We start from the raw sequence: 26,809 nt of genomic DNA, 5'->3' as shown, positions 1-26,809 counted from the left end.
GTAAAATGAAGTGTCATTAGACATGAAGGGCACCTAGGGCAAGTGGCTCCTCTTCACCTCTCAAATACTGTAAATTAAAGGTAAGGCTGTTTTCTTAAATGTCATTGTAATATAATTGCATATGAGCTATTCTGCCTACAGGTAATGACTGTTGTGCACATTGGTCCTGAAATAAGCTCCCTCTAAGCAGTTCCTAAAGCTTCTGAACAGCTGCTGTACTCAGAGCATGTGGGGTTTTAATAATTGTGGGACTTCAGGTACTGCAATTTCAGTGAGCCACCTTTGTTAAAATCTGATGTATTGTGCTATGAAAACTTTACTTTAGAAATTAGCAGATGTCTGTCGTTAGACTAATATCTTTACTTTTAAGAACAGTTTATAGATAATTGTGTTAATGGGAACTGTGGCATCATTTCTTAATCTTATTTGCATCAATATTCAAAATGTAGTAATTTTATGATTTTCCTGTGAATTTTCATATGCATCTTTAAAACATCCACTGTTGTTATGGTGCATGGTGCTTCCACTTCCTACCCCATCCACGTGTTTCAGTCTTTTCCCAGATAGCATGGTGAAACTTCTAACTTTACATTGTCTGTCATGGGAGATGATGTAAGGAAAATTGGCAGAAGACAGAAGGCAGGATATATTCTTGATATGTTTGCTTGCAGGTGTTTTTGGTTGCCTGTCAACCTACATTTAAACACACAATTGAGGGTTAGTTGTTGTCCCAATGATGGTCTGACAACATGGTTAAACACAGCTAAACTTTCCATTCTTTTGTCTGCAACTTGTTGGTTTATAATGGTTTGTATTTGCTATTTATCTAGCACATAGAATTTATATATGTTCCTTTTCTGGGTTAAGTATAGGTGTCCCATCCAACTTGGTCAAAATTGGTAGAATTTTATCCCAAGGAGTTGGTATGTTGGGATTCCACGTTTAATTTGTTCTTTGATCAGAATTGTTTTGAGTGTTTTATCTGAGGACCTTGCAGTCTTTGGGCTTGTACAGTTGGAATCTGTCCCATCAACCTGTTGTTTTTGTGTGCTTCTCTAATTTCTTCACTTACAGCTTGTGTTTCTGAAATCTGTACTAATTAACAGCATATGGAGCTTATTGAATCCCTAGAGCCTCCAGTGACATGCTAACCTAAAAATCAACCATCCAACAGGTAACACATGCACCCACAACTTGAAAGCAAGAAACAGGAAACTCGGTTCTGTTGCAGTGTGTGAATAGCACCAGACTGTGGGGCTGTTGGCTGTCCCAGGGATCTTGCAGCCTCTGCAAAGAGCAGGATAAATCCACAGTTTTTGCTCTTGCCTCAGGATACAAATGTCAACATATATTTTCGCATGCAAACAGTGTAGTCTGGGCAGGATCTAGGATGAATTGTCTGTTTTATAAGAATAAACCAGCCTAATATAGCATGCAAAAATAAACTGTATTGTGTATAGTTTGGTTCATTACATAACGTTCAAAAGGTCTTGATTGTCAAAAGAAAAAAAAAATTGGGGCTGAAAATTTTCTATATAGTTAGTGATGCTGTTATTCGTCACTGGCACACTTCTAGTCTTGTTCTGTTGAACATTTTATTACTTGGTGCCAGTGTAAATGTCTGTTTATTGTGTAAACCTTATGCTTTTGTTCTTTTTCATACCCTCAAAAAGGTAATGTATTCACATATACCCATAATCTTGTACACTGGCTTTCTCAACCTTTCAGAAACCCCCTAAGAAGCTCCTTTAAAACTATAGTGATCCTCAAATGAGCAGTAAATTGGCCAAAGTCAGAAGCCTATTGCTGCTCTCACAGAAGTTTTTCCTGCATTTGCCACTACATTATCCACTGTCTATATTATCTACAGTTTTAACATACTGAATCTCAATGTATCTGTTAATTCTTCCTTTAAACATTCCACTTTCAGATGGGAGTGACCTCCCTGTTGACAGATAGTGAACAGCAATTCTATTTTCTTTAATGTAGGAGTTGCCACCAAACCACTTATCTTTGTATGACAATTATTTGCTTATCATGCATGCAGACCTAACAGCTCAAAACTCATCACTTTTTCAAAGTTTCTTGTGAGTAAAAATGAAAAAGTAACTTGCCAGGGACCAGGACAGTTACTGAATCCTGTCACATTTCATTTTGCACTGCAGTCAGCAACAGTACAGAAGTTGCCCTCATTGTGTGGTGTTTCATCCTGTACTGGACAAAATATGAAATTCCATTGGTAAGGACTTACCTCTATCTATGAAGAGATATTTTCATGACATCAGGCAATACTTATGAATGAAAATGCTATGTCTGCACATACTAGCTCAAAAAACCCTTGCTATATTATGGCTACATGGTTGTTATTTTTATAAGGTCAAACTGATGGGGAAGCAAAGACTGAAGGAATCCTCAGTTCCAGCCACTCATAATCACAAGCAGCTGAGTTTTCAGATATCTGTTTCAGAAAAATCCACAGTGTAATCCACAGACACCCTGAGCCTCAGGAAGTTCTTCAGGGCTTTGTAACAAGTGTGAGACCTGGAGTGTCTGAGCACACCAAGGAAAAAGCAAGATCTTTGTCACCATAGGAGAAGATAGACAATAGATTTCAAAAGGAGAGTGTATGTTTCTCAGACATTTTATCCAAAGCCTTTGAAGATGGCAGTCAGCCAATATTTGGGAAAGCAAATTTTGAAAACTCCTTAAAATTGCTTTTGCAAGAAATCAGAAATTTCCTGCTTTCTTTTCCAGCTGCTAGTCCCTACTTTTCATTGAAATTTCCTTGTTGCAGTGAAAAAAACTCTCCAAGGTTCTCTTGTGATTTTTTCTTCTAAGAGTTTGTTTTATTCTCTCTGTGTTCATCAGCTAAATTCATAAATGTTTCTGCACAGACACATCACCCAGGATGTCACAGGGTATTGATTTGGAGATCAGCAGCAGCTACTTCTGGTGGCAGGAGATAAACAGGAGGAACAAAGGATTTCATCAAAAGCAAGCAACAATCAGGTGCTTTCAGTGCACTGGATGTGTAACTAATGTGTTCATACTGTCTTAAACATCTGCCCAAGATTCACAATTCAAACAGGGGCTTGGTAAAGGGAGAACTCTCTTGCACATTATACTCAAGAGTGTATAGTTTAACTGGAAGTGTAGCAGTGAAATGGGAGTGTATTCAGAGATATTCACCAGATAAAGGGCATTCTGCAGAAGAGCACTTCCAGTAGGACCAAAGCCAATATGATCTGTAACACACAGTTCACTGCTGGTGTAGAAAAAAAGCATCATTTCAGAGAAGTCTGCTGCATTTTTGATTCCTTTTGTTGATTGATGACACATGAGAGAGGGATTTCGTTATTTTTTTTCCCTGGGTACCCATTCCAGCTAGCAAGATAGTTTGGCTAATATGAATTATCTGTGAATTTGAAATTGATCTGTGCAAGGCAAGTGTTCTACATGGACACAGAGCAAGCATGGCTATCAGCTGAATTGCTTTTAGCCCTTTTTGTAACCCTCTTGCCACACAAGGGCAATCTACCTATGTAGTACCTTATAATTTCTGTATAAATACCCATTCTGTGTCTTTTTGGTGTAACACCTTTGAAAGACTCTTAAAATAAAAGTAATATGTCTGCTGAAATGTAGCATGTGTAGCTTTTGTTCTGCAAGAATTGTGCTATGTTTGTTAGCAAGTTTCAAGCTCTATTAAAAAAAGGGGAACTGATTTGCAATTAGCATTATATTGAGTCATATAAGTCTTCTAAAAGTAGATTTATGATTTACAATTTCCTAGCATTCTCATGGGAATTCCATGCTTGCAACAGTGATTATTTTAATCAAAGCTGATGATGTTTTTTCAGGCTTATTTTCCTTTCATTTGGTGCCTTTCAGTTTCCAAGTTATTACTGGTCTATGTAATTTTCTCAAGCAAATTTTTTTTTCATCAGTCTTTGTGTTCTGAGATAGCAAAAGAAAGAACTCTGGCAGGCCACTTGTGGGTTTTATTATCACTGATGCCTAATATTTAACTGTAGGTAAATAGTAATGACTCAGAGACAGTCTGGTTACTCTGAAATTATACACAGAGGGAAATCCAGACATCTGGGTTTTCTGCTTTTAATTTTGCTTGTTAAAAGAAAAAGACCTTATTTCTCTCTTTCCTCATCAGTATATAAAATTATTGCTTGATCTTGCACTACACATATGAAAATTTTTATGTCATATTTGTGTTAGAAGGCATGGGGCTGCTGAAAATGAATGAAAACATGAAAATGGAGAGCAGCTGTACCAACTCTCTGGCTTCTTAGCCACAGGCATCTTTCAAGCTCCAACTGCATCCCATAACTAGCTGGAGTTTCCACAAAGCAAGATCAGCCCAGACCATTTCACAAATGGAACACTAGCAATGTATTTGTTGTGACTCAACTCCAAACTTTCCCAGAGATTCCCCTTCCTACATCTTTCTGGATTATGCTGTATGTTTTTTTTTCCTTCTAATTATTCTGAGATTTTGTTGTGTTAGTCATTTTTAGAGATGAATATTGAATATCTGAGAACTGAGTGAAAGGAATTTTTAGCTCATTACAATTTTTTAAATGTTGTTTTATATGAATACATCTATCAGAGTCAAAAGTCTTCAAAATATTTTGGGGAAAAAATATTACTGCTTTTAAAGCACCTCAGGTGAAGCCCCTGAGTTGTTTTTTTTTTAAAGAAAGATGAAACTATATTCTACAATAACAGACTAGTAAAAATCCCCAGTCCTTCTGTCTTTGCACACAGGAAATCTTCTTTAAGAGGATATTAAGATTGCAAATAAAGTAGTCAAAAAGTTAATTACAACAAAAGTTAATTACAACATGGCCAAATTAAGTTGAGTAGTACAGCTTTAGTTTGTGTTGTGGCACTATTATAACATGATCACCAGCAGTTTCTGCTACAAGGGTCTTTCTTTCATTTAGTACATAAATAGGCAGTGCTCTCTTAGTGACTAATCAGCCTGTGGGATTTCAATCCTGCATCCCCAGGCCTTATCCACTACATAGTCAGATACTTCTTTCAAGAGAGAATTGTTAACCTCTTTATAGATTTTTTAATACTTTCTCCATTACAACATGTGAATGCTGCATAAGGACTAAGACATTTAGAAGTGCATCGTGATGTGAAAACAATTTTTATCCCTGCTTTACAGGGATGATGCCACAATGAGATTAAATTGGAAATTACCCACTAATTTGGTGTATTTGACCTGTTATACCCAAGAACTCCTGTTTTGGAGAGTTCAGCATTTGTGGGCAGTTTGTGGGGCCAGGCCAGCACTCTGTGACTACACTTGCAGCTGGTCCTGCTCAGCATTTCTGCAAATCTGATGGTGGGGTCTCGAGTCAGAAGTCCCAAAAATGAGGAACATACAGTAAGTGACCACCTGTGAAAGTTTGCTCAAAGGGACTTGCCTCCCATCGTTTGGGAACTCTGTGGTAGAAGCAGGCTCAGAACCCAAACCCACTTCTCCAGGGTAGCATTCAGCTGCTCTAACTTTGAGAGCATCCTCTCCCTTCCTTGTTCACCAGACAGTTTATAGCTTCTGCAACAGATGCAGCAGGGTTTCTGCCTGTGATATTCTCATTTACTGAGCAGGACCACTCACTATTAGTGCAAAATTTATTCCAAGCACATTAAAAAACAGGGGCCTTCAAAGGAAACTGTTAAAATATACACTCATGGAGGAGGAAAGGGAGATGATTCTGTTTTGATTTGATATTTTCTGCCTTTGGATTACTCCCATTGTCTCTTGGAAGAGGACCCCTCATGCCCCACTTTCAGATACCTTAGTTAACAAAAATAACATTTGGAAGAAGCCTAGCATTAAAAAAATCCCTTCAGTGTGCCACCTGCATCTCCACCATTAGAGTTAACTGTGAGGTGATGACAATAGCATTTGTTCTCTTGCCTCACTGAAGAATTTCACCAATATTTGTGCAGCTGGGAAGCATTCTGAGTCCAGGTGAAATCTTGGCCTTCACTGTAGTCTTGGGAGCTTGGGAGTGGAAAGATGGCATTAGTCCTTCCCCCTCCATTTACTCCCTTCTTCCCTTATCTTTCAAATTTCAGTCTTCCCTTTCCACTGTATTTGGCTTTTATTCCTGTTGCCTCCTCAATCCAAGACACATTGGTCCAAGCTTCATCCCCAGTCCTACACTCTTCAGCCAGGCCTCACAAAATAAGTGCAGATTCTTATACGAATCTCAGCCTGCCTTTCATCTTCTTGTCAAATAGGTTTCAATCCTCTCTTCTCAAATCCTGGTTAAATCTTCTTCTGGCACCTTTCCCCACGATTCCACTGAACACACAAGTTCAGAGCCAGTGTCTGTGCAATCACCTTCTAATTACAATGACCTCCAGCTCTCAGCCTTAATTCCCAGCATCTTCTGCTCCTCTCATTATCAGTCAAGTTCCCTTCCTGGTGTCTTACACAGCAATCCCTGGTACTCTTCTGGCACTACTTCCTCCCACATTTATCCTTTCTTGTGCCTGTGTTCCAGTCAGGCTCATCCTGTGAAGTTTCAGCACTGTCCAGGTGTCAGGAGAAGATAAAGTTGATCTGAAAGAGCAGGAAAAAACCAGTTTTTGAACTGTTAGTGTTTCTTTAACTGTACTGTGGCTGTGACACTTCCTGCATCCAAGCAGCAGCATAAATAGAGAGTCCTAAAGAAGTTTTTCAGGACAAGGCCATTCTGCCTCCCATGCATTTAAGTTAACACTGAACAGATGTTCAATGTGAGACACACAGTGGCATAAAAACATAACACCTACTCCATTATTTCTGTCATTATTTGTGGTTACAGGCCTTTTTCAACATATATTTAGAATCAACCTTATCCCCCAAATTGTTATAAGTCCCTGATGAGGGATGGAGTAAAGTTTGACCTCTTAAGGTGTACATGTGAAGTATGTAATGCTGCTGTTGCACTTAATTCAACTGAGTAGGCTCTGTATTCCCTGAATCTGAAAGTTGTTCAATACATATTTTATACAGGTAATGTTAAGAACTTGGCTTAAAATTAGATAAGTATGGCAGGTGAAAAATGTAATTTGATTTGAAGATTGATGTGGCATGTTTGTCATTCTCCTGTGAGATATTGTGTTAACAATGTAACTTGCAGGCTGCATTCTCTGGAATCATATATATATTTCTTTCTGGAAGGTGTTTGGCATCTTTTTAGGGAGCTAGAATGCAAAGCATTACCTCTTACTCCATTTTTCAGGACCTCAACTTGTCCAGGCATGTTAAGCACCTGCTCAGTTTTAAGTTAAAATATGCTTCTGATTATGTGTGAATTTAAGATTATAGCTGAATTTTTTCTAGAATTGCATCCCTTGCTCCAAATATCTTTGAAGTGATCTTTTAAAAGTCTCTATAAATCAAAACCTCTCCTGCCTTTATTGAAGATTTTTATGTATGACTGAACTATGCACTTGGCTGCCCAACAGCTTGATAACAAATCAGGAGCCTTAGCTTATCAAGGACTCCTTGTCTTGATTTTAAAATTATTTTAAATGTTCTTTTGTATCTACCTTTAGCAGATACATCCCATAAAACACTGGTGAGCTTAACTCACTGAGATCACATAGATGTGTTTTGGGGGAATTCCATGGAGGACATTTTCAGGATATACCTAAGACAAGGTATGGTGCAACTGCCAGGCCTCTTGCTTCTTTCTTTTGTTGAATTCAACGACAATTCAAAACGCAGGCACCTCAAAAGGAAATGGAAAAGAGTGTGAAGCCATTGCTAAATGACAGTTTCATTTGAAATTTAAAATTAAAAACCACTCAGCTTTGGAAAATCCTCTTTCAAAAAGAGTTCCAGGCCAGGAAGCTGTTTTACTGACATGTTCCTACCATACCATCAAGATACAGGATTTCTTTAACATTAGTTTGTAAAAATCCCCAAAGTCTAAGTACTTCTTCAGCCTTTCCTGGTAATATAGGAAGCATTATTTGCTAGTCGTAGCACTTTATGCCCACATCACTGTTTGCCTCATCAAAACATAAAAACCCATTATTTGGGACAGCTGTTTTTCAGTCACCTTCAGAGTTTAGTAGTGACAGGAATTCTATTTCTAAAGAATTTCCTTTACTGCTCTACAGTCCCTTAAGGGGTATTTTTAAAATCCAGATTTCTGGCAGAAATCCAGCGTTATTCTACTCCTTCAAAGAGAGAATGTGCTGGATTTTTGTTTTGGTTTGGTTTTTGTTATATGATAATCATAACAGCAAGAATGGCTATTAATAGTTTTTTGTATTCCAACTACTTTGAATCAAGAGTATTTGATATATTTTTACATTCCCAAGTGAACTTTGTCAGCTGGTTATCACTCACAACTATTTATCACCATCTTCCTTACAACTTTATAGCTTCCTTCATTTTAGATGACCTGCTTTCAAGGCTTGATGAATGTTTTTCATCTCAGCACTGTGTGAGAAATATCTGCCCAACTCTCTGGTGGGAGTAAATGTAGATGTCTGTCCCTGAAAATGGAGATTCTGTCAGAGGCTCAAACAGCTCTGCTTTTGGTGGTTGCGTGCTTAAATCTTTTCTTAACTTTGTGGTACCAGTCATGTAGTATGGTAATAACTTCCATGGAGGTGATGTCAAAATGTGATTCCACATTTTCCTCTAAGAGAAAAAATAGGAGCATATTTCCTTTGCAATGGATCTGCCTGGGAAGGGCAGCTGACCTTCTTATTGCATGTGGCAGAATTTGGTCCAGCCTGCCAGAGTACCCTATTTATAACTATTTAATACAAAAGTACCTGCAGCAGGAATAGCTGTAGAAAAACTCCTATGCAATATTTTATGTTTTGGTCGAAAGCCCAAAATATTTTCTCTTTTTAATTTTGAGGAGGCTAATGCCAATATAAATTTGGTTTTTCTAATTCTTGGTCTTCTGATGAAATTGTGCCTTTTCTGTGAAAGGTGGTGCAGAAAACTTAACGTTTCCCCACTCTTTTTAAGTGGAAAATTAATTCTTTTATACTCATACAATTTCTGCCTATTTTGAAGTTATAAGTGAAATAAACACACTTCATAGGTCTTATACTATAATCCTGTAGATTTTTGCATTTCATTTCAGGTGAAGGTCAGCTTGTATTCTTATAGTAAAATCAGCATGTTGTATTCTTTTAATGCATAATGTCAGTATTTTCATTAATAGTGACTTGTTATTTCTATCCTCAATGAACTTGGGGATCTCAGGCTGGCCTGTTGATTTACTTCTACCCCTTTTTCTTATGGGCATATTCCATTTCTGGTAATTTCCAGAGGATTTAAATATAATTTAGGGCCTGCTTAATGATGGAAGTTGATTTTTTTTTTCTGTTCAACATGCAGTGCTTCAATAGATGCTTACATGCTCTGTCTGCCTGAACCTGGGATGTATCTTGTCTTAAAAATGTTAGAACTCTGTTACATTTATTCTGTTTGCTTCTATATGTCTGCTACAGGTCTTTAATTCTAAATGGTTGCAGATGCTACAGCAGTTATTATATGTCTCTCTTTCCAGCTTTTCCAGAAACAGACACAATTGCTTCCTTCCATTCTTTGTAGGTGAAAAGGCTCTGTCACCTAGAGTTAACATTTTTCAACTCCAAGCTTTATGGTTTAGGGGGAATGGAATTGAAATGGAGTGTTGAATTAATCCTGTGGGATCTAAGTGCCTCTCAAATCTGAAAGCATATTTCTTCCAAAAATAGCTCAGTTACTTGGAAAACTGTTAGTTTCTATTTGGCTTCCCCAGTTTCATTATTAAGTGTCATTTAAATACTGTGTTCTTCTTTCTATTTGCTTTCGTTTTCAGGGAAAGGGTTTCACTTTTATCCTTTACCAGACTCACCTTCTAATCATCAAGTAATAGAATGGTTTAGGCTGCAAAGATCTAGAGCAGAACTCTTCCCATTATTCATTGCTAGTTTTATGAAATGCTGTCATATTATTCCCATCTTGCTCTGATAGTTTTCTGCTGAAGTATTATTGTGTTTTATTTATCCCACTATTTGACAGTACTCACTATACCTGTAAATGAATCAAAATTATTTGTTTATATTTCACTTCAGAGTCTTCTTTTAGTTAGGGCTGGTTCTTGTTTTTTTTCCCCAATGCACTTTTTGTTATTAGTTCCTTTTGCTTCTGTTGTGGTTTCTGGTTTTCTATCTCAACGGAGTTTCCCATCAGAAATTCACTTCCTTTGGTTAGATGAAGCCAAAGAAGAAACTCTTTGAGAAGCCTTGCTGACATGAGCATTTGGACCAATGTGCTGGCTCTAGTTGTAAGATGGGGGCTTTAGATGTGGTTTTTCCATTGAAAAGCTGATCTTGCCACTCATGCAACCTCAACTTCCACGCTGATCTTCTCTTTTTAATCCCTGGAAGCCCTTTAGATGTGGTTTTTCCATTGAAAAACTGATCTTCCTACTCATGCAACTTCAGCTTCCATGCTGATCTTCTTTTTTTAAGCCCTGGAAGAGGTAATTCCATGCTTAGACCTAACCTCTGCAATAATTTATCCCAATGTCTAATTTCATGACTGCAATTATTCAATGGTTCTTAGTGAAATCTATTACAGATCTAATGTTAGCCAAATAAATAGATCTTAAGGTTGGATCATAATTTACAATCCATATTGAGTTGGCCTCCAATGGGATATGCAAGTGTTTCATATTTAGTGGTAAGGAAATGAGTCTGATTGAGATAATCTCTCATTTCAGGCTTAAAATTCAATTTGTAAAACATTTTCAATATCTTGTCTATTTTAAGGTAAAAAGCTTCACACAGGAGATGTACTTGGAGGTAATGGTTGGGCAAAGCTCTTTCGGAAAATAAGGCCCAGTAAATAACTATAAAGAGCTCTTATGAGAATTAAAATGCCAAAATGACATTCTTTTGGTAACCCACTGAAATGCTTTATAAGGTAGACAAAAATGTAAAACAAACCAGGAATTCAGGGAATTATGTGCAACATTAAGGCTGGCACAGCATGTTTCCCCTTACTGTAGTGAAAATAACAATGGTGTCAACCTCTGTTTGCAGAAATCATCGCTGATCCTTTGCCTTTGGTGGCTCTACACCAATTTCCACCAGCTAAGGAAACAATACTATAACTCCACCAATTACAATAAAAGTCTATATTTTGCATTGTAGAGAGTTTCTCATTTGTTGAATTATTTGTAAGGCAAGTGAGGGCTTGAAACTTGAAATTATGATATATCCTCATCTTTTGGTATTTGAAATAATAAAAAACTGTGTGTTTTAACATATAGACTAAACTTTTCCAACACAAATAGGAGACTTTGAAAGTCAGTTTCATAATCTGATTTGTTAATATGATATGATGCCGCAATTGGTTTTTTGTTTGTTTTTATGTTTCCCTTTCATTTCACTTGGGGTATTTTTGTTTGTGTTCTGTACTAAATTATCTGACCAAAATCATGGTAAACAATAGTAGTGAGGCTAGTAAAAAGCTACATTTATTTCCTTTTTTGACTTTGTTTGGCAGTTTGATTTTGGTTGTTTTGTTGTTTGTTTTTTTAAATGAGAATTTTCTTCGTATTCCAGGGCTAGGAATATGAATTCAGGGATTTTCTGAGCCCACTAATTTGAGTTCAGACTGCAGACTCATTCACTGTGAGATATTCATGCCTAGATTATTATTGCATGCTACATGTAAAAGAAGGGGCGTCTCCTGCATTGAGCAAAGTTTTCATCCTTGATGCAAGAAACTTTCCAGTTTCTTCTGAGCCTTGAATGGAACATGAGATTTTGAAGTTCACTGGCCAGCATGGTTAGACTCAGGAGGTGAGCACAGGCATGTGATCCCTCAATTTTTCCAACTTTTCCACTTTGAGGGAGACAATATCTGTGGTGGTGTAATTATTGTGAATCTACACCCATGAGGATTCAAAGCAAAGGTTATTACAGAGCTGCTTGACCAGAAGAGTAGTGGCAAAGGCATCTGACAAGGGCCAGAACAAGTATGGAAACACAGAAAATCCCTGTGGCTGTCACATTCAGGATATTTTTTTATGAAGTGCCCTCTATTTTGAGGGGTCTATTTGGGCAGTTACAAATTGCCTGATGTTCAAAAAATTGGAAGAAATCTACAAATGCTGGGTGAGAAGACTTGCTATTTCAAGTTTTAAATTCCTTTAGGAAGGGCAAGACTTCTTTTTATTCTATATTTGAACAAGGTCTCATGCAAGAATCTTAATGCTTTCTCAAACTCTCTGACAAGTGCTGTAATACACTATTTGGTACTGGGGTTTATTGACATGTGAAAATGCTTCCACTGTGATACTATCACTGTGAGGTATCCTTTATGCCAAGGAGAGATAGAAGAAAGTTCTGAAGCTTAAACAATAATTCTGTTGTTTGCAGTTTATATTTAAAACATGGAGGAAGGAGAAGAGCTCGATGTGGTTTCTAACAGACACTCAAATTTTTTTATCAGGCACATCAATTGTTTGAGACATTAAGATGTGAAGAGCAAGTTCTCTTTCTCAGATTTTTATCTGGAATCCATCCTCCCATCCAATGCAAAAATCAAAGGAGGCTTTTTTCTCTAATAGTATGTCTTAGGTCATCATGCTGCCAGTCTTGGCTGCACTGGGATGTGTTGAGGAGTGAGCGGTGAATGACAGCTGACGCTCAGTCCTCAGCTACACCTTCCTCTGCCTCTTCTGAGCACTTACTGGGAGGTAGGCTGGGCTCTTGCTCTAAGACTGTGTTGGGCCAAAGATTCAATGCTGGGCTGCAGAGCTTAGGGGCTGCAGAGTTGAAAACTCCCCTACAAGGCAGCATTTGCTCTTGTTCCTATGCTGTGCGTTTGTGCCGTGTACGGCACTCTCCCATTTCCTCTGAAAACAAACCTTTTGCTGACCTGCCTACCTTCTGCTGTAGCCTCTCACATGAAACAAGAACTTTCTGACAGAGCAATTTGATTTGGGAAGATGGATCATTTTAGTGGTGGTAAAAACCACCAAAAGAGCTTTCATCTCTTGACCTTCACCCTCTTTTTAGTGCATGCAGCCAGCACACTCTCACTGCTTCTTGCGCACTTTGGGAATTTAACATAACTTATTGATATATTTTGTTGCTGATTTGGGTATTGGGAAGCAAAGAAGATAAACATTTAAATGTTTTTCCTTCCCCTTTCCCAGGCTCAGCTGCACTCCAGACACATCTCCTCCCCTCTTGTTATTTCCACAGGTTATACTCAGTTCCTTTGGTGAGGCAATGAGTGGCACAGGGGTTTGGGGTCAAGACATTGTGGTTTCCCTCTGCTGCTCCTTGTTTCTCACCCTTTTCTTCCACTACTACTTCCTTCTTGCTGCTTCTTTCCTCTACTCCACTGTGGTCATTCTGTGGGCCACAATCTCTTTGGTGGTGTGGCTGCTCAGTTATGGAGCACCTCCGAGTCCTCTGACTTTGCTCTTCCCTCATTCCCTTTTTTCTCTCCTTGTCACTTTCCCTTCTTGTCCCCTCTGGTTGCCAGTTAATTTTCTTTTATAGGCCCAAGTCAGACGAGAGAAGTGGTGCAAAATAGAACCTGAAGTTCAAAAAAAGATGCACATATATATTAATGTATTTCACTAAAAAAATATATCCTGAAACTTTTTGGTGCAAATTTTGAAAAGGCAGCTTGCATGTGAAACCAGCAGAAATGGTTGGTGGCTTCAAACTGCTTTCACTGAGCTTTATTAACAAGTCTAGTTATTTTCCAGTTTCTTGGTTGAGAGAATTTACATAAATAATGTAAGAGGTGATTACTATTTTACAGCAGTTTTGTGGCAAATGCCAAGAAAATTCTGCAAAATGTGCCTCTAAAAGACTTGGCTGGAAAGAGCTATGACACAGACTAGATTTTGTCAGCAATAAGAAGCTCTGAGCTGAAAAACACAGAGTTCTGTTCCTGTAGGATGCAACAGCATGTCTTGGAGCTGCTCAGAAAGTGTTTGGCAGATCATCAACTACAGCTTGTCTGAATCTCTTCTGAATGCTGGGCATGGGCTACAAACATGAGCCTTGAAGCAGAACTCTGAAATTCCTTCAAACTTTTATTTTGAGGTCTAGTTTGGTCCACTCCTTACACTGAGCTACCAAGAAGGTTCAGATAAAAGCTCAAAGTCCACTGCAGTCTGTGTGGGACAGATGAGGGATGTGGAATTCTGCCCTAGATTCATCCTGCCACGATATCAGTGACAGATTTGTTAGAAGGTGCCATAGACAAAAGGAATCTCTCCCGGTGCTTAAACCCCACATGTTTTGGACAATAGTTAAAACACTTAATTTTATTTATTTCAGTATAAATCACCCTCTTTTGTGCAGAATGAAGGGACATGCTGGCAGTTTACTGTACCTATACTCTCAAAAAAATCCCTAGGCAAAACACTTCCCTAAAATCAGCTATTTAATGCAGCCCCTTTGCCAGCCCTTTGCTGTGGGAACTCAGTCTTTCTTTCATTTCCAAAACCAGACAGATTCTTGTTTTGTGTGTGGAACCGAATTTCTAGGTAAGTGCCCAGGTTGTTTTGTTTTTTTTTTTTTAAGCTTACTAAAGGTGTGCCTTTTTCTTTTTTGGTATGAATTAATTGGTGTAAGTGGTATGACCATTCAACAGTACCTTGACTATACTTGTGCATTTAAGACTTTGCAAAGCATTGAGGTGGCTGTAAATGTTCTGTCAAGGTATCAGTTTGGAGTCTTGAGTTAGAAAAAATCACTTTAAGGAAAGTGAATTACTTAAAATTATGGGGAAAATACGTGAGGATCTTTACAAAGCAGATTCCTGTCTTTAATTTCTGTAGCCCTGTGCCCCAGGAATCTGTGGCCACCATTGCAGATTGACATTGTCCATTCTGGTTTTAGAACAGATTTGGATGAGATTATTCAGATACTTATTGCACTATCCTCAGAGAGAAATATCCCACTGATTTCAGTGAGTTCTAGGATTCCACCATATAGTTGTCAAGATTTAAAAACACTTATGCAAATTTTGACTGTACCCTATAACATACTCACCTGAGGCAAAATTCCCAGATTGGAACATTCATGGTTAATGTTGGATAAAATGCTTCCTCAGTAATATTTGTGTATCCTGTCTCTCGTTTGTATTTTGAAACATCACACACAATAATCAAGTATTTAATGAGTAAAATACTGATATATTGATTATTATGTTTACAGCTTTGAAATAGTAATGTAAATGATAATGGGGGAAAAATCAGCAAGGCAAAAAAATCTGATTATGGTTTTCTTTAAGAAATATCAATTTAAAAGGAGGCACTAAAGATATGTTTCTTAGCAATATTGTTTGTGTTAAACTGGCTGAAAATGTGTCTATTGACACTGTTTATTAAACAATCAAATTTGCCTCTGGAGCTCACAATTAGTCGGAGTGTTTATGTATGTTCATATACAGTCATATGCTAATCTATATTAGAAAAAAACTCTAAACTTGTTTCAACTGGCTGTGAACCAAAGGGACTTAAACACATACATTTAATGTAGGTTAGGATTTTCTTGGGCAAATTAGAAGTTATGTTGACTATAACTCGATGTCTACAATAACACATTTTCACTTTATAATGCCTTTAAAATGTATTTGCGATGGTGTGGATAATAATTTAAAGTTGTAGCATTAATGAAACTGTAAACTTATTTTTTAAAAAAATAGATTAAAAAAAATACAGTGTCACAAGTATTTAATTTAAATTAATTATCAGCTTCTAATAATAAATACATTTTATCTGTGTTATTAAAAATATTTTACCCTGTACCTGGAAACAATACTGAGTTGTTCCATTTAGTTATTTTAATTTATGCTCAGAGAATTATTATTTTTTGAAGAGTACAATATTAAAAATATTGGTTCTTTTAAACAGGATTCAAGTCTTGATATCTAAATAATGGTAAGTCTACAACACCTATATTCTCTTTCATTATTCAGTGTTTCAAACATGCTGCATAAGACTCTGTCAAACTCAAATTTGAGGGTGTCTTTAGCTTTTTATAACAAGGTGTTCTAAAATGGTAATTAACAGTTTTCTGAAAATCCACACTTGGTTTCCTGTAGTGGCACAGTGTAGCATTTTCTCTGCATAACTGCTTCAGAAATTATGTGTAATTATTTTTGTCATGTCAATGTTATTGAAAGATAACTCTGCCTTCATAAACGATGTTATGTAAGTGATACAAACATCTCTGTATTACAGACTATAAAACTCTCCACCAGCAGTAACACCCTTTATGTAAACATCTTTTGCAAATTAAGGAAATGAACCTTGAAACATTTGACAGAGTTGAATAATGTTGCCTGTGTGAATTGTCTCACTGACCTCAAAGGAGTGAGAACTTTCTCATAATAGTAAAAGATTGTGGTGATGCCTTGGTGCCTGCCAGAGATCAGTTCCAGGAGGATGTGTATTCTATAGCATCACTGTGTTTATTTAGGATAATGAATAGGATGGGATGATTGACAAGAACCAGCCTGCTTTTTTTTCTGGGTCCTGACAGCAAAATGTTCTTGCAGAGCTTTCCTGACCACGACGTGCTGGGCCAGGCTTTTGAAGATGCTCTAGAAGTGCTGCAGCAGCACTCTGACAGAGAAATGCAGTGTACACCAGGTAACAAACACCCTTCTTCTAATTCATTTCCCAGCTCCTTTTTTGCAGGAAAGCACCTCTTGAAACATACAGGTGGGGGAGTAATTTCCCAAAAGTGGATTAATGGGATGTTTTGGGAGAATGAAAAGGAGGAAAATTTTTGGAGGGTTTTTACCCCTCCATGAGTACTGCCCAGTATGGGGAATATCTTCCAGGTCACAGCACAAGAAAATTGTTGGACTGGCCCCATTTACCCTCCTCCCAGCAGCAGCCCAGGTGCATTGAGCTCACTTTTCCTATAATCAGAGGATATAAGACTGTTGTGCAACAGCCTTTTCCCAGTTTTAATGCTTTAACTTCAAAATGCCCTTCTGCTATGCCATGAATCTCAATGCAAAAAAAAAAAAAAAAAGACCAGCAAGTGAAATTAATTTCCTCATTTAATTTTTTGTGCACTAATAATAACTTTATATATTTTAATGCAGGAATGATCATTTGAGTCTGGATGATTAATAGAAAACTGTTTTTCTTGACTTCAAGAGTTATATACTTTACAAAACCTACAATGCAAGGAAGCTGTAAATTCTTCCAGTTCTGGCAAGGTTTTGGTAACTAAATTACTATAAAATTGAAAATTTGTGCTTTTGTTTTTACATTGTAAACAGAAATGTAAGGAAAGGAAAATAGGAGGCTACATCACAAACCCTCTATGCCCAGAAAAAAATACCTGCTGTCTTTTGTGTGAAATGCCTTTCATATGAGGAAGTTGGGTTACATATTATCTATTATAAAATGAAATGTAAATAAGACCAGTAGGGCTGTATCTTCAGCTGTTAACAATTTTTTGGCTCCACTGCATTAGTAATTTACACATGCTGGAAGATTCACTGTATCTAATTACTTGCAATCCTCCTCCTTATATATGTTGTTAGGGCTGATGGAGTTATTAAACCATTGCAATGCAGTGTTTAGTCTGTCCCCAGCTGCACCCACATTTCCACTTGCAGTAGGTGTATACCCAAACCCTCCAATATCTTCTTCTGACCACTTGAAGTAGGTAATTTTTTCAAATGTCTTTAGTCTGGTGTTCTCCTCTGCTTCTTTAAGCATCACAAGTTCTTGGGTTCCTTCTATGACATTCTCTCAGGCACTGCAGATGTTCTGATGCTCCTTTACTTCATTCACCCCTGGAGACTCTGACTTGCATTGTAATAATGGCCTGCAGAACTGCCTGACAGTCCCTTTTCCTTTCTAGGTGTATTATTATGGCCTATATTTATCCAATTCATACTGGATAACCACCACCTATGTCTGGTGATCTGTATGGCCCTCAGTTACCCAGTAACTAAAAAATTTTATGATGCTATGAAATATTTAACATTTTATCTTTAAAAATTGCTTTCCATTTTTCCATGTTTTTGAGGGCTAGAAGAAACAGCCCAAGGGTGGGATCAGCAGCAGCAGTACAGATTTTGCTGGATAACCTACTGATGTGGCTCTGGACACTTTATTATCTAGAAGGCAGCCACAGGATAAATGTTTTTTAACAGGCCCAGCACACCACGTCAAATTATTTGCTGTTGTGGTTTTCTTTTTTCCTTCTTCTCTCTTTTTTACTCACTTGGTTTTTGCTCCCTCCTCCCTAATTCCCAGGTTATAAAAACTGCCTGACTGTGATCAACCATCACCACCACCTCCAAGCAAGCCCCAGTTACTGTGCAGCACCATCTGTGGAGGAGCAAGGGTACAGCTGGAGAAACGTGATTGTGAGTGAACTCACTTCTAATAAGAGTCAGACATAACTGGAAGGCTAATTGCTCATTTGGGATTTCTGATACAAATCATTATGCTAACACTAACAGAAATTTGGTCTGGCCAGGCATGATTCAGATGAAACTGCCTTGGGAAATACTTGCAAAATGTGATTAATAATGTCTTTTCAGGAGTCAGCAGTTTGCTTCTGATGCTCTTCTGTGGTTCTTCACATAACATGACAACTAACAAGCAAACCTACTAGAGAATTAGTTAGAGGACAAAAGGCTTCTTTGTATTACCTGGGAGCAGGCAGAGAACAACAGCTTCCAACGCTGATGTGGCTTCTGTCACTGTGAAAAAGAGCCATGACTTTGATTTCTCCAATGGCAGTTTGTTCTAAAAGTTCTGGAAAGACCAGCATTATCTGAGCACAGCTTCAGCCATTAGAGTCCATGTACATTCTTAAAAGCACTGGGAGTGTTGTCTCCAGGAGTGATGGAAAATGAATTTCGCAGGGGAGATAATTTCAGGGAAGCAGATTCCACAAAAGCTCATTTTAACCCAGCAGATTAACAACAACACAGCATGGGAACCACAGAGTCTGTAGGGGCTACTGTCCAGGTGGCCCTTGTCTTTTCCTAGCTCTGAAAGCTGCTCCTGCTCTGGCTCCAGCAGCAGGGTTGAAGGTCCAGGGTGATGCAGTTGTGCTGTTTTCCCTCTCAGCTTCTCCTCTGGTGGGCAGCTCTTGTCCCTGGACAAGAATTAGTGCTGCTTGTTACTGGTACACTACACTGAGTGCCTTCATGGCTGAGAAAAGTCTTCCATGAGTGAGGTGATGAAAAGTTGCATTTTGAAGGCTTCAGGCAATTAATTGCCAAAAGTTTCTTTTTATTCAGAGAATGTACTCTATTAGTAACTTTCTGTTGTCTTCATTCTTGAAGAACAGTGCAGCGGATTTTTATGCAGATGAGACTGTGTACCATACACTGCAGAATACTCCAGAAAGTCAAGTGATGCATGCTGCTGCTGGCCAGCCAAAAGCAGGGAAAGGTCTGTAAAAAGATCATATCTTGATGTGTAATTTATGTTACTTTAAAAAACCTCTTAACAAATCAAGCTTTCTCCTTTACCTATTTTTTTAAAGTTTCAACAGGAAAAAAAAAAGAACATTTACTAGTGACTAGGATACTAGTGTTCAATTTCCATCTGCTAAATCTTGTAAGATTATAAAAGTTATAAATCTATTATTAAACTATTCCATCATTGCTTAGCACATGGAAAACGAAACCAGAGATATGTTTCACTTCAAATCATTTAGTCTGATATGCAAGTCTGATGCAGAGAAGTAAATCTAGCTACCAGTAACATCTTTATCCATTTATACCATACATTTTATTTCATGTGGCCCAACATGCAGTAATTTTCTTAAAGGTTTTTCACATACATGAATATTTTTGCATGCTAGATTTTATGCCTGCCTTAGTTAACTTTGCAAACCACCTTTCAGCTTTTGTCACTTGCAGTGACAAAATAGCATTTTTATGGCTATTTTCCTTCTCCTTCTGGTTGAGTTTACTTGAATTGATATCTATTTTGCAAAGAATTGGTTGTGTGACATTGTCATTGCAGTATTTCATTTTTTTTATTGCATTCATTTTTTGGGTTTTTGGCGGGGAGGGCCTCAGCATCCTTTCTGTGGCTGCTGGATGAGATTTTCACAGCTTCAACTCTGAGCTGTTGTACCTACTTTTGACCATGAGGCCTTTTGAAGTAGCTTCCTGATTTAGCTGGTTTTTTGAAATCCCCTTTTCTCAGCTTTAACCACATGGTGTCAGTTTCTGGTGGTGTCTCTGCCCATTGATGCTGAACACTGTGGTCTCTGTTGTTTAATAACTACTACTGCTACTACTACTACTACTACTACTACTACTACTACTACTACTACTGCTATTGCTACCGTAGACTCTTTGGAATGGTGGGAAGAGTATCCTCTGTTTCTCAGTTTTCTACTTCAGATATCTGAAATTCACCATTGCAAATGAAAACCTTTCAAATACAGAAATGTTGCTTTTCCAAGTCTTATCCAGGGCTGCATTGGGGAATTTTACATGTCAGTATCTGATCTAAACTTCAGTTATTACTGCTCTGTTAAACTTCATTTCCTGTTGCTATTTCTCATACACTGTCATCAATCTTCTTTTTCAGAAGACAACCTGCACATATTTGCAGAGTGATTAACTATTCTTATGGGGTCATTTTATGTCCTCTTACAGATTTCTTTGTGTCCATGGTGATGTTCCTGCCAGAAACTGTGATTTGGGGGACTATTTTCACTGTACTGAATGAATTTAGTCCTCCTAGTTTCTTGTTGAGACATAAGAGATCTTCTGTACACTAGCAAGTAGTGTGGCTTTTTAGGAATAGATCTGTAGATAAAACCATCAGCACCGAGGGCCCAAATCCTGTGTTTAAAGTGTTTCACAGAATTTTATTTAGGGCATTCTTTAGGCTGATCACAAGTTCTGAAGGGTACACTGATGTAGATATGCTTTTGGAAAGCATCTTTTGAGACCGGTTTCCTCTGAAAAGAGTCCAGTTCAGTTCAGAACAAAACCGTTCCATGATCTGAGCTCATGCTCAGTGGTGGAGTGGAGAGAGAGGCTCAGTGGAGTGGAGGCAGTCGAGAGAGGCCCTTCAGAATTGAATTGGATACATTTTCCCTGAGACTATTAGATGGCTTCAGGACCATTCAGCACTGAAATGTAATGCAGATGCTCTGAAACACCTTCTGGAGGAACCTGCTTACCTCCAATACCACATAAGAAGCCTGCAGGCACTCACCTGCTGGCTTAGACTGATGTTTAGGGCCTGAAAATGAACATCAGTGCCTTATGCAATGAGATACAGTTCAGAGGTCTGTTAACTGAGCCCATCTCAAACTGGTGTGTAGCACTTTGGGGATAACAGCTGGGCTCTGGAAACACAGCTGCACAAACACGTAAGAGCAAATTATCCCTCTCCAACAGAGACATCAGCTAAAGGTGACGTGTCTAGGAATAAAAACTTGGGCAGAAATGACCACTGAACTGAGAGGCCAAACAGCACTAAACCAAGTGCTGCTGCAGACATGGCTACACTATTCTGTTCCAGCAGAAATTTAGTCCACAGTAGTCCATGGATTTTCCCCTGGTCTTGTTTGTTCTACCATTAGTTTGTAGGATAATTCAGGTTGGAGGGGACCTAAGAGGGGCACCTCCTAAGAAGTGCCCACTGTGACAAGGCAGTGTCCTTCATGGGTTTCCTTTTAAGCTTCTTAGTAACCTCTGTGTATATAGACATATTCTAGTAGAATATGTCCTTCTGGCCTCAAGCCAATTTCTACTTAGATAATGAAACTTTATTAATTTTTTGGAAAGTACCTCTGATTTCAGGCTCTTCTTCTTCCCAATCTGACTGTTACTTCTCTCCTCTTTCCTTATCACCAGATACAGAGTTACTGTCATCCCTGACAGATGTCTTGGCTTGACCTCAGTGTTCCTTAGCAACTGTCACTTTTCCCCTGTTCCTAGTTTAAAATAGCCACACAAGACAAGACTTTATGAACTTTAGGTGCAGCTGCTTATTTCCACTTTGGTTAAAGTGGAAGATGTTCTTCTGCATAGATTCTCTCTTCTGCAAAATGTTCCTCTTTGTCTGATAATCTTAAATTCTTCCTCCTTACAGCAGCTTCTTGATCACCCTTGGCTTTGGGAAGGGAACTAGAAATACTTCATAGAGTAGAATCCACAAGATCTAAGTGAAACTAAATAAGCTTCACTAGGAAACTGAAGTTTAAGAACTGAGCCTGTGGAGAGAAGCATTTAATTAAATGGCAAATATTTCAGTACCAAGCTTGCTTTAAATGCATGGGAATGCAAACTGACACTCTGCAGATTTTTACAATATCACAGGGTACCAGAAGATCTATCTCCTCCTTGTTTACATGAGGTTTCTGGTTTAAAACTAACCTGCTTTTCCTGCTCACCCACCTACCCTTTCTTATATCACAGACTACCTTGCATCACCAAAACATTCCTGAAACAAGCCCAACAAAACCAAGCCATCTCAAAATCTCTGAGTTTTGAATAAACAGGGAAACCATTTATTCAAACGTTCAGATTGGCTCTCTAGAACCTCTTTCCTGCCCTCTCTGAGGATTTAATTTCCTACTGTGAATTCCTTGAGTGTGCATCTGCATCTGCACAGAATGTGCCTGCAGACTGATGTCTCTGACACCTACCACACAGTGAAGTCACCAGATATTTGTCAGGATCCTCACATAACCTGCTCTTGAAGCTCTAATGACCAAATCCCCTTCTGTCACCACAGATCTGTTCAGAACCAGAGTGTGGTGCTGATAATGTCAAGGTTGTGGATTTGATCCCTGTATGAGCCATTCACTTAAAAGTTGGACTTGATGATCCTTCTGGGTCCCTTCCCACCATTCTGTGTTGCTCACATCTCTGTGATTCCATTTGCTGTTGCTGGTTTTCCACTGAACAGTCTATACCGATCTTTTAGTTTGGGACAACCTATTAGGTTTAGCTCTGCTTTTGCCTGTAAGACCCTTTCCAGGAAAAAGTCAACTGCTCATCTTTTAAAACAAGCACAAGTGTTGAGCTTGTGAGGGTCCCCAGGATGAGGTGAGAGATGAGGAATCTGACTCCATGTTCTCAGAAGGCTGATTTATTATGTTATGATTTCATATTATATTAAAGAATGCTATACTTAAACTATACTAAAGAAAGAGAAGGATACAGACAGGAGGCTTAACAAGAATGATAATGAAAAACTCGTGACTGACTCCTCAGAGTCCAACCCAGCTGATGATGATTGGTCATTAGGTGAAAAAAAATTCACAAGTTTGGACAAACAATCTCCAGACTACATTCCAGAGCAGCAAACACAGAAGAAGCTGAGGCTTCTCATCTTCCCAGGAGAAGAAATCCTGGCAAAGGGATTTTTCAGAAAATATGACAGTGACACACGAGTTCTGTTCTGACCTTTTGTGATTTATTTCTTACAGGTAGAAAAAAGCTTCGACTATTTGAATACCTCCATGAGTCTCTCTATGATCCAGCAATGGCAAACTGCATCCAATGGGTGGATAAGCCAAATGGTGTCTTCCAGTTTGTCTCCAAAAACAAGGAGAAACTTGCAGAACTGTGGGGAGAAAGAAAGGGAAACCGCAAGATCATGACTTACCAGAAAATGGCCAGAGCACTGAGGAATTATGGAAGAACAGGTGAAATCATTAAGATCCGTAGGAAGCTGACGTACCAGTTCAGTGCTGTTGTTTTAAAGAGACTTGCTCCAGCTTATTTCTTGGGAAAAGAAACAATTTATCATCCCTACATTCAGCCTAATCAAGAATATCAGTGTGCAGATGACTGGACCAGTTACAATAATTACATGTACAACAATGGTTATGCATTACAGCATGCTAACAGCTAGACTTGCCTGTCACATGAACATGCCTTTGTTATCCTGCAATACTTTCCAGCACAGAAACTCTTCCCTCTACATAGCTTTTCCTTTAAGATTTCATACAAACACATGAAGAGGAAAGGTTAAAAAATTATATTGGCCTAGGTTTTTTTTTCCTTTTGAAGTTAGTGATATACAGTCATTGCCTCTTGAAGAAATCTAGCATCTATAGAACTCATTCTATTCTCCATGATGCTAGTCAAAGGAATTACTGTAGTTTCAAGCTGATATATTCAAGAATAGGGTCAAGGCTTTTGTCTGTTAGTGGACATTGAAGATCCCATTGTGACAACACTCACTGTAAGTTTTATGCATATCTACCATCAGAATTTAGGTGATGTTGTACCATGGTTGCTGCATCCCTAAGCTAGAAAGGGAAGAGATTTGCCAACTGCATGAAGCTGCTGTCTGCTTTTTTCACCAAAGTTCTTTATAAAAGGACATTTTCTGAGTGAATGCCTGGCTGACTGATAGAATCCACATGAGGGTGCACCTGTTGGCCAAGTTGTTAATCCTTAATCACTTAAATTGACATATCTTAGCACAGATCCTGACATGTGGTATTAGGATTGCCAGGTGCACATTTTACTGTTGGCAGTGGATTCATTGGGACCATGAGAAAGTTAATAAAGGATTTGTGCTTTTGATTAATTTTTTATTAAGTTTTGTACAGTTCTTCCCCCAGTAATATGAGGAGTTTCACTTTTATCCAGCAGTTCTGTACTGACCTAAAAAATACAGCTTTGCCATTTATTTTAGGTGTTATAACTTTATAAATAAAATTTCGCTTCTCTAGCTCTTTTTCTAAATGGGAATGCAGCTGAAAGGCTCAGTAATTTTACACTCTCTTCCTGGGGAAGAAGAACTAAATTTAGGCAAAAAGAGAATAGTGATGCTTATGTTAGGATAATACCTATAAATCTACTTTTTCTCATACTTCTGTTACCTGATCAACTTGTATCTTCATAGGAGTTGTCTGTTGTGCTGCAATATTTCCATTCAATTGCATTCAGTTCCAACTTCTGCATTTTGCAGTGTGTAGGCCTGGATATTAATAAAGACAAAACTAATTTCTGTGGAGAGCTATGGATGGTGGGCTGATGTGTTTGATGAAACTTGTTGATTTTGATAGTTGCCCTTTGCTGTGACTCCTGTTTACTTGTACAGGGTTGAAATTTTATGTAGTAGACACAACACAACTCGCTCTGCCTGAGCCAAATTCAAGGTTTAGGGTTGGTACTTTGGTAAGAGGACAGATGTTTGCTCTTAGAAATATGAAGCCCGTTAAATAGCACTGAAAGAGACCCAGACTTTAGGTCGGGGGGGTTGGACCTCGGCGCAGTGAGCTCTGCCTCTTTGGCACGGGGGTGGCTCTGGACCCACAAGATGGCACCAGTGGACAGCTTTTCACACGGGACTGCGACACTTGCACGCCTCCAGGTTATTTGTTCTCCCTGTGTCCTTTTAGGTTTTTTCCTTCCCCACCGTGTTTGGTTTTTTCATCTTCCTGCAGAGCACTGCTGCAGATGTGGCAGAAGCAACACCGAGCCTTTGGAAGCCACCACCTGCCCAGGTCCAGCTGTGGCAGATGCAGGAAGTGCTGTGACACATTGGTGACACAAAACCCACGAACTAAAGCAGACACATTATGGCAGCAGATCTCAGATTGGTGCTGACTGCTCTGGGCAGTGGTCAGTTCTGCGCCTGAAGTTCAGTGTCTTCTCCAAAATAAATCTGGCTCAGCCAATATGATGCATGAGGAAGAAATGAAGCTGATCTTTCTGATTTAGACTTCAGGATTCCTGCAAGCAGAAATGACATCAAGAGCCTCACAGACTCTGTGAAGGAGGCAGAACTAGAGTGTGGTGGTGTTTGTAGGGGTCCCAGGATGAGGAAAGAGATGAGAATCTTGACTCCATGTTTCAGAAGGCTGATTTATTATTTTATGATATATATTATATTAAAAGAAAATTATATACTAAAACTATACTAAAAGAAAGAGAGAAAGGAGACATCAGAAGGCTAGCAAAGAAAGGGAAAAGAATGGTAATAAAATCTTGTGACTGCTCACAGCATTGACACAGGTGGCTGTCCTTGGTCATCAAGTAAAAACAATTCACATGGTGAGTAAACAATTCTCCAAATCACATTCCAAAGCAGCAAAACATGGAGAAGCTGAAGCTTCTCAGCTTCTCAGGAGAAAAGATCCTAACAAAAGGATTTTTCAGAAAATATGTCTGCGACACTAGAGCATTTCAGCAATGTCTTTTTCTCTACCCCATCCTGCCTGGCCTATGCAGTACTTACATATGTGTGTGCTGCTCAGTAGACCAAAAACAGGCAAGACACTTAGCTTCCAAAACTAATTTGATTTCATTTATTTTGGCTTGAATTTGACCCCAGTGGAAGTTTTTCATTCTGGCAGAACTTTGAGCACCCGCCTGCCTCCACCTTGTCAGACACCAGATGTGCATTCTGGTGGCAGATGGGTCAGACTGCCCTGCCATCCCACGTGCAGAGGGGGGCTGTCTCGTGGAGACAATCCACACTGCCTACAAGCTGATGTCTTCCATCACATCACAGACCTGCACGTGTGGGTTGACCATTAGTGCATTGCTTAGTGAGTGTAAAAAGAATGGAAAATACTACAAACAGCAGTTAGCTTTTTTTTTTTCCCAAGAAACTGCCCCACGGATTGTTGAAGCATCCTAAGTGCCACATATAAACTAAACTGTTATTATTCTTTTTAAATTCTTTTTGTTGGTTTTGTTTTGTTAGTGAGAGCTGCCCCTTCACTCTTGGTAAAATCTAAACTATCATAGATTAATTAATAGAGAACTGACTGCAAACACTCTCTGGTGTATGAAGGT

At 38.6% G+C, this 26,809-nt stretch overlaps 1 protein-coding gene across 1 annotated transcript; it reads left to right on the top strand.

The window, feature by feature from the left end:
- The first annotated feature begins 16,573 nt into the window (after positions 1–16,573).
- SPIC (Spi-C transcription factor) lies at positions 16,574–23,906 on the top strand. The gene is made up of 4 exons (XM_066550905.1): positions 16,574–16,679; positions 18,312–18,424; positions 19,355–19,463; positions 23,479–23,906. The coding sequence occupies exons 1-4, from the start codon at positions 16,574–16,576 to the stop codon at positions 23,904–23,906; spliced, it is 756 nt and encodes a 251-aa protein (XP_066407002.1).
- Positions 23,907–26,809: the final 2,903 nt, after the last annotated feature.

This window comes from Molothrus aeneus, chromosome 5 (assembly GCF_037042795.1).
Source record: "Molothrus aeneus isolate 106 chromosome 5, BPBGC_Maene_1.0, whole genome shotgun sequence".
In the NCBI taxonomy this organism is placed as follows: Eukaryota; Metazoa; Chordata; class Aves; order Passeriformes; family Icteridae; genus Molothrus; species Molothrus aeneus.
The sequence above is the reverse complement of the archived record's forward strand: the minus strand, read 5'-3'. Positions and strand labels throughout refer to the sequence as shown.

Coding starts and splice junctions, on each gene's coding strand:
- SPIC (XM_066550905.1), top strand. CDS start 16,574: ATGTTCTTGCAGAGCTTTCCTGACCACGACGTGCTGGGCCAGGCTTTT. Junction 16,680..18,311: donor AGAAATGCAGTGTACACCAG/GTAACAAACACC, acceptor CCTAATTCCCAG/GTTATAAAAACTGCCTGACT. Junction 19,464..23,478: donor CCAGCCAAAAGCAGGGAAAG/GTCTGTAAAAAG, acceptor TATTTCTTACAG/GTAGAAAAAAGCTTCGACTA.